This window comes from Chrysochloris asiatica, unplaced genomic scaffold (assembly GCF_000296735.1).
Source record: "Chrysochloris asiatica unplaced genomic scaffold, ChrAsi1.0 scaffold00190, whole genome shotgun sequence".
Lineage (NCBI taxonomy): Eukaryota > Metazoa > Chordata > Mammalia > Afrosoricida > Chrysochloridae > Chrysochloris > Chrysochloris asiatica.
This window is the reverse complement of record NW_006408708.1, coordinates 4,744,651-4,755,018: the sequence shown is the minus strand read 5'-3', so window position 1 is coordinate 4,755,018 and position 10,368 is coordinate 4,744,651. Positions and strand designations below refer to the sequence as shown.

The 10,368-nt window shown below is 39.1% G+C and overlaps 1 protein-coding gene across 1 annotated transcript in view; it reads left to right on the top strand.

Moving 5' to 3' along the window:
- Window positions 1–10,368, top strand: part of SLC10A7 (solute carrier family 10, member 7) — a 390,178-nt gene that overhangs the window by 261,138 nt on the left and 118,672 nt on the right. Inside the window, exon 6 of the mRNA XM_006872278.1 lies at window positions 5,748–5,783. Within this exon, the coding sequence (XP_006872340.1) occupies window positions 5,748–5,783 (36 nt within the window). The remainder of the gene's footprint in view (window positions 1–5,747; window positions 5,784–10,368) is intronic.

The window sequence follows — 10,368 nt, the reverse complement described above, 5'->3', positions numbered from 1 at the left end:
GCTTGTCATGATCCACACAATCGAAAGCCTCATCTTTCTCCCGCGGAACAGCTGGTAGTTTCGAACTGCTGACCTTGCGGTTCACAGCCCAATTCATAACCACTACGCTACCAGAGCTCCTTACATAACATAAATAAAATCCTTAGCATGGTATTTGATATAAGTATTGAACATATTAGAGGAAGACCCCCAGTGAGATGAATTGGCAAAGTGGCAGCATCAATGGGCTCAAGCATGGCAACAATTGTGAGGTTGGCCCAGGACCAGGCAGTGTTTCGTTCTGTTGTGCATAGGGTCACTATGAGTTGGTACCGACTCAATGGCACCTAACAACAACAACAACAATATTAGCACTTACTATTTTAATAATAATTATAATGACTACACAACAACTTTCTTATGGCACTCTTGTAAGAGTTAATGGCATTGTGGCTAACTCATTTCCTATTATAACTGAAAAGTAAGCTTCCACATTATATAATAACTCAGTCTTAATTAATGAATTTGAACAACCATTCTTTTTATTGCATTTTTTTTTATGCTTTTATTGTGAATTGAGTGCTAGTTTACATGGGAGAACATCAGTTTTTCACTCAACCTATCATATTTTGTTTCACTGCAATGATTATAATCCTCAGAATGCATCATTTAACAGTATTTTTTTCTATTCCCTCTGGGGGTTTTGTTGTTGTTATTGTTTATGTACCAAAAAACACACAAGAATATATAATAATTTAAACAATCCAAGGGCACATTCTGGAAGCCAGTCTCCTGGCTGCCAGCACACAGCCTTTCTCTTTCCATGAGTAAAGAGTCTTTAGCTGCTCAATCTCTCCATGCTAACACCTCTACCTCCATCTCTGGTGTCACTGCTTCTCTGGTTAGGATCCCATATTCTGCTCATGCTGTTCTCCCTTCATGGTCCTAAGGTTCTCTGTTCCTGGAATGTAAGACTAGCTACTACATCTTTTATGTTACAAAACTTCTACCTTTATAGTTTGACAATCACAATTAGTCATGATAACAGTTACTCACCATTGAATCAAAAGAATCTTATCCCCACCTCCTCTCACCAGACCCGTATAAACAAGATGAAAACTATTCAGTGAGGAATCTACCTTCTCCCGCATACTCTGAAACTAAACTCCCTCTTGAAAACTTGCAAGCCAACCACTCCATACCTTTATAGCCCCTACCTCCACCCCATTTTAGGTAGCCAGTGTCTAAGTTGCCCGTCCGTATCAACCCTGTAATGAGGGGATAGACTTGATTCTTGATGTGAAGACTCCTTCCCTCTCAGTTGGTATTTTGAGTTACTACATCAATAAGTATAGGTCAAGTTCATCAAATTGTAGCAATTTACACTTGCTTCCTTTATCAAATTTCTTTATCTTCCTCTAGTCAAGTTCTGATCATTATATCATCAAAGCTAGGAAAATGGGTACTATGTGCAAGTTTGTGCGTTCTTTTACATCTCCCCCAACTTCATATCAGCTGAACTTTTCACTCTTAGCTCTAGCCCTCTGTGGCTAGGTCAGTGTCAGTTGGCTCAGGAGTTCCCAAGTCTCCCCAAACTTCAGACCAAGCAGCCCTTCCTCTTCTCTCATTCATCTCAAGGTTGACTGGAGTCTGTGGAACATGGTTGAACTCAGCCCATGTCTTCATTACTGCCTTTCCCCCACTTATACTTACAAGTAGACATGGTCACCAGCAACCAACATGCTCATGTGTTCCCTCTGAGTTTCAGTCTTGGAGAGGGGTTTGTCCTGAAGGAACTTGATTTGCTTGCCTTAATGGCTCCCCAGTGAACAACTTGCTTGTTCTTGTAATAGCCAAACAGACTGTTGGTTTTGTTTTTGTTTTTTTCCTGCTGATCTTTCTTTCAGGAAGTATCTTCTGTTCCTCGAGCTGCTTGGGGTGGTCTGCGTGTCCTTTCTAGTGGGAATGTCCCACCTCAGAAGGTTCTGGATGGGGCTCAGGATTCCACCTAAGTTCCTACACACTGCAAAGGCTCTGCAAGAAGCCTATTTCACTGGACAAGTTCTAGAACTCCTTTTAGGTATTCCAATGAGTTATATATAGGCTGAAGACGGGCTTACATACTTTCTGTAATCATGTTTCCCGATACTCCTTTCTGTCTCACTCGTGTCTGTTTTACAGTAGTAGGCAAGGGAAACCAATATCTATAAGCCAGTCAAGCATCTTAACGTTATTTCCCCTCTATTACCCATTTAGGCTATGCCTAGATCCCTGTATCACAGAGCCCTGTTGTTCCAAGGTTGAGCATACATCACTATTTACCTCTGTCCCATTAAGTCCATGCAAACCTGCATAAGTTGAACAATTCTTGAGAAAATAATGAAGAATCTTGTCTCTGGAATTTCAGAGTACGTCTGATTCTAAGAAACTGAATGTGTTGGGAACAAATATCTTAAGTCCTTGAAGATTTGTTAAGAAAATCATATTGTATGTTGAAAGCTATATGCATGAAATATTCAGACAGAAAAATATACAGAGAATACTCCTGTATTTTCCAGAATAAGTTATTGATATAAATCGGTTAACGAGTTTAAAACCAATATTATACAGCAGTTAATGCCAACCTAGTTATCATAAACAGAACTCTGTAGAATACTTGTTGTTTGTTGGTAAGTGCTGTTTAGTCAGTTCCAACGTGTAGTCACCCAGTATATAGTTTCTGAGGACTGACTGGTGGTCACTAATGTTGCATTAGAGTAAGTGCTGGATTTGGAGTTGGCATAAGTGAGCAAAGTCCAGACTTCCCTGTTTACTTGCTGTGTGACTTTGATTTGATTATGTGGCTTTTCTAAACTTCAGTAGTAACAGTAGAGGAGAATCAAATTTTAAAATGGCATCAAAGTGTTAAAACAAAATACCATTAATATTACTGGTTGTTGTTGTTGTAGTTGTGAAGTGCCTTTGAGTTGGTTCTGACCCATAGCGACCCTGTATAGGGTTTCCAAGGAAGAGCTGATGAGCTTAAACTGCCAACCTTGCAGTTCAAATGGCTTTGCAGTCTGGTGCATTAACCCACAGCGCCACACCAGGACTCCACAATATTACTGGTAGTATTGCTAATATTATTATCATCCCACTCTTGCAACAACAGAGTCCTGGTGTGGTGCTGTGGGTTGCAACAACAGAGACCTGGTGTGGTTCTGTGGGTTAATGCACTGGAGTGCAAAGTCAGTTTGAATTGCATTGTTGGAGGTTCAAGTCAACCAGCTATTTCTAGGAAACCTATACAGGGTCGCTATAGGTCAGAAATGCCTCTAAGACACTGAATAACAACAACAATTGCAACAACAGGAGTCCTGGTGTGGTACTGTAGGATCAGCACTGGACCTTAAGGTCGGTTTGAACCACAAGGTCAGGGGTTCAAACCCACCAGCTGCTCCTTGGGAACCTTATAAAGGGTCAGTATGAGTCAGTACTGACTCAGTGGCACATGACAACAACAAGTGCAACAACAAAAAAGACACCAGAAAGAAGAAGAAGAATATGATCCCTCTGAGTATGAAATGCTGATTGGTGGCACTGATTCCACCCAAGGCTGAATGTCTCCAGAGTGATGAATGATAATGTTCAACCTTCTAACTGTGTGAAAGTTCTTGCCTTATCACAGACCTCATGTCTCATTTCTTAGGTTTGTTATTAGTGTTATTGATATGCCTTAATTAACACCAATACACTTGTCATTTATCCCTTACCTGAATTTAGGTAAATTCATAGATTAACAAAGATCAGACTTGATAGGATAGGTTATAAGTTAAGTCAAATCCCTCCTCCATTTACTAAACTAACTCATTACACCTTTGCATCAATTATGTCAATCATTTCCCACTGTTGATGGATCAATTTCAGGCTCCCTGGCCTGACATACAAGGCCTATGGTGATCTGGCTTCTGAACTCTTTAAGCCACATTTTCCTTCCTGCCTGATTTGACTCCTAATGGATTCATTTTGCTGTTGTGCCTCTCTTCTTCCTGGAATGCCTTGACCACCTTTCTGCTGAGTCAATTTCTGTTAACTGTTCAAACCTTGTTCATTGTCTCCTTGTCATGACTGCCTAAGAGAAATAATCACCTCCTTTTCCATACCACCTCCTCCCTTGTATATGTATGTTGTTGTTGGTAAGTACCGTGGAGTTGGCACAGGGTTTCTGAGGCTATAAATCTTTATGGGAGCAGAGCGCCTCATCTTTCTCCCATGGAACCGCTGGTAGTTTCAAACTGCTGACCTTGAGGTTGGCAGCTCGACTTATAACCACTACGCTGCCAGAGCTCCTTACATGTATAGTTAATCGAATGTTTATTCAGCTGGCTCCCATGTGGACTGAAGCTTGCAAGATACTCTCATTTCGACAAGAGAATGGGAAACATTGGTTTTGTAAAGTATGAACAGCATAGCCTTATAGAGTTTAGAGTTCTTCTGATACATATTTTGTGTCATTGGAAAATGGTAGTTGACTATTATTTTTGCAGTTAGCACATTTAGCACTCTTAACTGTGCTAATGAGAACCTGTTTCATAAACAGCAATGGAGTTGATGAGATGCAATACATGTTTACTGCATAGAATACAAAATATAGCACTTGAATTAAAATGTTGTGTTCCCTTTTCCCAACTGTAAAAGTTTACACAATAAAGAAATATTTATTCTATTATTTCATAGTCAAACAAGTCTATGTGTGGCTATTCACATATGTATATGATCAAGAAAGTCATGATGCTACTGTTTATTTTACATACTCCTATTTCTGTTGGGACACATCCAAAAGAATTCATTTACTTTTGTGACAAAAGGACTTCTTTGTAACTACTGAAAGGACATTTTTCCAAAATGAAAGAAGTGATCACAGACCTGGATCCTGGGCAAAATATAAGATCACTCTTATTCTCTCTCTTTCTCTGAAATGTTGAGAAAGAAGGGAAAAACTAAGACTGGCAAATAATCATCTGCAGTTCTCTAACTGAAACCTGTCATGTTAACTCTCCACTCAAACAACTGGTTTAAAGATTTACCTTCAAGAAACCTAAAAGCTTGTATCCTGCCTCATCGGCAACAGCCTCAAACTGTTCCCTGTCATTGAAGAAAACAAATCTTTTGCTCATTTCTGCCTAGGGGAGGCAGAAGGACTGAGGTGGTCCTATGTGGCTAAATTAGATGAAAGACTTGCCTTCCACCATGGAGACATGGAGTCTAATCAAGTGAAATGAGTTTTGAGATCCCAGCTCATTTCCTAGGGGAGATTAGTTCACATTACAAAATCACGACATCTCATTCATCACAACTGATGTGGTCTTTGCTCAGGAGAGGACCCCAACTGGGACTAAACCACCTGTCTTCCCTCGAAAAGCAGCACTTTATCCAAGTTAGAGTTGAAAGCCTTGGAGTGAGACAGCTTGCCAGCCACCAACTTCCACCCCTATGATACGTATGCACTATAGAAGGGAACTTTTAAGTCTCAAAAAAAAAAAAAAAAAGAAAAAGAAAGACAAGTTTAAGGAAGATTGGTGGTTGTACTTTAAATGATGTCAGATGCAAATAATTGTAATAGAGATGCTAAGGCATTATTGTAGGGAGAACCACGATTAGATCTCCTAAATTTTATTAGACAAAAAGTAAGAAGGATAAGCATTTCCATGCATCAGAGTTTAAAATGGCAAAGAAAGTGCCCTGCTTCCATGCTGATAAATGCTCATCATCTCTTTTATTTCTTTCAGGGCATCGTTATAACACCCCTGCTACTGCTGCTATTTGTAAGTACTTTGATGTTGTCTTTAATACCTTTTATTAAAAGCCATCTACAACCCTTTAAGAAAGGTCATTAGAACAAAATTGAAATCTGAATCCTTTCGTACTATGCATCACATTTTGAACTGTTCTAGTTGAGCTATACTAAGTAATAACACTCAGCACACAAAAAAGCTAAATAGTCTCAAGCTCCAAGGACAGCATCTTGTTGTTGTTATGTGCCGTGGAGTCGGTTCTGACTCATAGCGACCCTGTCACAGGTTTTCTGAGGGAGCAGAAAGCCTCATCTTTGTCCTGCAGAACAGCTGGTAGTTTCGGACTGCTGACCTTCAGGGTCGCAGCCTGATTTGTAACCACTACACTACCAGCATCTAGACCTAGTTATTTGGGTCTATGACTTCAAGTTAAAGCATTAATTGCTACAAATAAATGTGCTGTGGTTTATTTTCACAGTAGTAAATGAAAGTGATTGTCAGTGACCCAGGTTTGAGAGTGTTTGACAGAAAGAGCCTGGGTCCAGAGGATCAGAGGAAGTTTGAGTTCCAAAGCTAGTACTAATAATAACTAGCTTCCTTACTTTAGGAAATACTGCCTCAATTTTCTCATCTGTAAAATGGGAAATAATAATGCCTAGCCCAGTTTAATTTCCAGGGATAATGAATGAAATATGCTTTAGAAATTAAAAAGTAGTTATAAGCTAGCTGTTGGTTAACTAAGCAGAAATTGTTCTAAAAACAAGAAATGTTCCTTAACTGCCTTTCTTCTTTTGGCACCAAGCATATGAAAAATTAGATGAAAGATTATAATAGAAATTAATGTTATCTCATGCTGAGCAAAGCATATGTAATCATGAATGATACCTAAAATATTTTATGAACTGTGCATTTTTTTTCAGACATACATCTCCCAAATATAAATCACTTCACTTACCACTGAAATGTAGTGGGGATGCATTTCTGGAGTGAATTGTTGCTATTTGACTATTACCATTTGTCAGTGAATTAAAACTATGGGGAGAATTTATTTAATTATGGTGTAATTACCCAAGTTGGAATTCAATTAGCGTAATAGAGTGAGGAACCTCATTTCTTACAAGCTGTGTAGGAAATAGAGAGCAAGAGCAATACTAAACAGTTGGATTCTGCATCTTTCATGAATGACATTACCACCAGATACATAAACCTCAGCTTTCCCTTCCCTTCTGAAATGCTCGCTCTGTACTTAACAAGGTAAGAAGAGTTCAATCGTCAAATCACTTTCCTCAGAATAATAAACGTCATTAATTTGCATTCCACCAATTCAGAATATGCAGTAAGTGAAATGGAAACTCAAGTGAGTATTAATTTGCATTGACTTTGTGGGTACCTATCTGTTCTGGTGTGATGCTGTGGGGTAATGCTCCAGACTGCAAAGCCGTTTCAACTGCAAGGTCAGTGGTTCAAGCTCACCAGCTGCTTCTCGGAAACCCTATACAGGGTCGCTTTAGGTCGGAACTGATTCCACGGCACTTAACAACAACAACAACAACAAAATATCTGTTCGCTATAGTCCTGGTTTGGCCCCGTAGGATAAGCACTACAAACCGCAAGGTGAGTGGTTCAAACCCACCAGCCGCTCCTCAGAAAACTGATCCAGGGTGACTATGAGTCTGAAACGACTTGATGACACTTAATAACAACAATCTATTCACTGGAAGGCCTGCTGTGGTTCTGCAGGATAAACACTGGACTGCTAACCAAAAGGTCCATGGTTCAGACCCACCAGTTGTTCCTCAGAAACTCTGTAGGAGATCACTAAGAGTCGGAGCCAACTTGATGGCACTTAACAATAGCAACAACAATAATGGTCTGTCTGTTCACTGAGTGCAAGGTACTGGAATAATCAATGTTTCTTTCAATCACAAGAGCATCTCTTCAGTCTTCAACAAGCACACAATTCAGACCAGTTTGTGGTCCCCCTTTGCACAATAAGTGGCTGTTGTTACGGCATACCCTAGATTTTTCCCACTGCATAAGAGTGGCGTGTCTTACTCTTATGACTCTTTTAAGAAGAACAAGAAGAAGTTATAGCCACAGACTGAGAGCTGTGGTAGCACTCTTGAGTATCCTGGAGTCTGAAATTGATGACACTCTGTAGCATCTCATGATAAAAGAACCATCTCTATGACACAGCAAGACATTTCCCCAGCTAATTAGCATTACAACATCGCATTACTGAAAGCTTTCCCCTACGCCCAATTCCATAGTCTAGTTGATCTAACCTAAGTTGGTTCAATATTTTAAAATAATAAAGTTACAAGAATAGTGAAAATGACCTTGACACCTCATGTTTAATGCTGTCCTTCAGAGCCAATTCATCCCTTCAAGAAGTTCATTGGCATCATCTTACAAATCAACAAATGACTTCTATGTTTCATGGCTTTAAATCACATGATGCTTTATTTAACATGTTTTGTTTGTTTTAGTTGCCCCTCATTTTTCCAAACAATGAAAAGTGGGTACTTTGGTTACCAAAGCCACTTCAAATACAAACATATTCCATTAAAGATAGAATATGTAGTTTTTTCTTACTCCTGACGCTATTTTATCATGTTTTAAAATTTTCAAATTTCTGTTCAGTATCTAGTAAAGCCTTTTTTTTTTTTTTCTTCCTGCTTATGGAATCTCAGCCCCTATATTCTTGCCTTCTTCTCAAACCTGTCCTGTGGTTTATATTTCCAGTGTCATTGTTGTTCAGTGCCATTGAGTCGATTAGATTCTGACCCATAACAATACTGTATAGGGTTTCCAAAGAGCAGCTGGTGAGCTTGCACCACCGACCTTGTAGTTCAAAGTGACATTGCAGTCCAGAACATGGACCCATAGAGCCACCCTTGAACTCCCATGTTTCCACTGTAGGCTTCTTTTATATCACTAAGCCTTGGAATTGGGTAAGATGCCTTCTTTACGCCCTTCATTGCCAATTCCAGATCATTCCCCATTCCTTCTCCATAAAATGCCTTTGATAGCTGTGACAGTACAATTATGCTGCTTTCTACACCTCCTTATTGTAATTATTACTAAACCTTCAAGCCACTGTCCATCAGTCAAAGGAAAAAAAATAGCATCTTTTTTTAAATCTTCCTTTAAGCACTAAGGTTAATTTTGCCATTTCGATATTCACAAAGTTGGCCAATAATAACCTGTTCCTCTAAATTGTTGACCTCTGGCCCAAGCCCAACAAATCTACCTTCTGCTTTACCTTAGCTGCCTACCTTAAGGGCAGAGCCTTGACTTTGTTACTATCAATAATTATGTCCCTCCATAATCCCATTGCTAATAGGACACAACTCAAAATAAGGAGAAACAGCTGTAAACATCCATTAATAATTGGAACACAGAATGTATGAAGTTTGAATCTAGGAAAATTGTCAGTTGCCAGAAATGAAATGGAACTCATAAACATCGACATCCTAGACATTGTTGTTGTTGTTGTTGTTAAGTGCCATCAGATCGGTTCTTGACTCATTGAGACCCTATATAGGGTTTCTGAGGATTGTCTGGTGAATTTGAACTTCCAACCTTGTAGTTCAAACTGACCTTGCAGTCCACTGCATTATCCCACAGGCATTAGTGGGCAGAAATGATCTGGTATTAGCTATTTTGAATCTAACAATCATTTACTATGCTGGGAATGACATATTGAAGAGGAATGGTATTATATTCATCATCAAAAAGAAACTTTCAAGATCTATCTTGAAGTACAACGCTGTTTGTAACAGGATAATATCCATACACCTACATGGCGCTGGGGGTTAATACGCTGGAATGCAAGGTCAGTTTGAACCGCAAGGCCAGTGGTTCAAGTTCACAAGCCACTTCTCAGAAACTCTATACAGGGTAGCTATGAGTCAGCATCTACTCTACAACACTTAACAACAATAACAAGTACAACCAGTTAATACAACTGTTAATACAAATTTATCCAATCACTGTTATTCAACCACTAAATCCAATAATGATGAAATTGAAGAATTCTAAAAATTTGTTCAGTGTGAAATTGATCAATTTGCAGTTTGGTGATTGGAATGAAAAGGTTGGAAACAAAGAGGAAGGATTAGTACCTGGAAATTTTGACCTTGGTGATAGAAACAATGCTGGAGATTGCATAATAGAAATTTTTTTTTTTTTTTTGCATGATAAAATTTTTTTTTTTTAAGGTTTTTATTGTAGATTGAGTGAAAGTTTACAGGGCAGATCATTAGTTTCACATTAAAAAATTCATACACTTTGTTTCATTACAATGATTATAATCGCCTCCATGTACCATCAGTTAACAGTATTTCTCTCTATTCACATTAGCTTTTTTAAAACAAACAAGCATACAAAAAAAACCCACTCAGACACATATAATAATTTACGCCTCTAAAGGGCACATTCTGCAAGTCAGCCTCCTGACCACCAGCTCTCAGTCCTTCTCTTCCCATGAATCTAAAATCCTCAGCTGCTCCCTCTCTCAGTGTCCCCATCTCTGCCTCCATCTCTGGTGTCACTGCTTCTCTGGATAAGGTCCTGCATTCTGCGTGTGCTCTTCCCTCTTGATGGTCCTGGG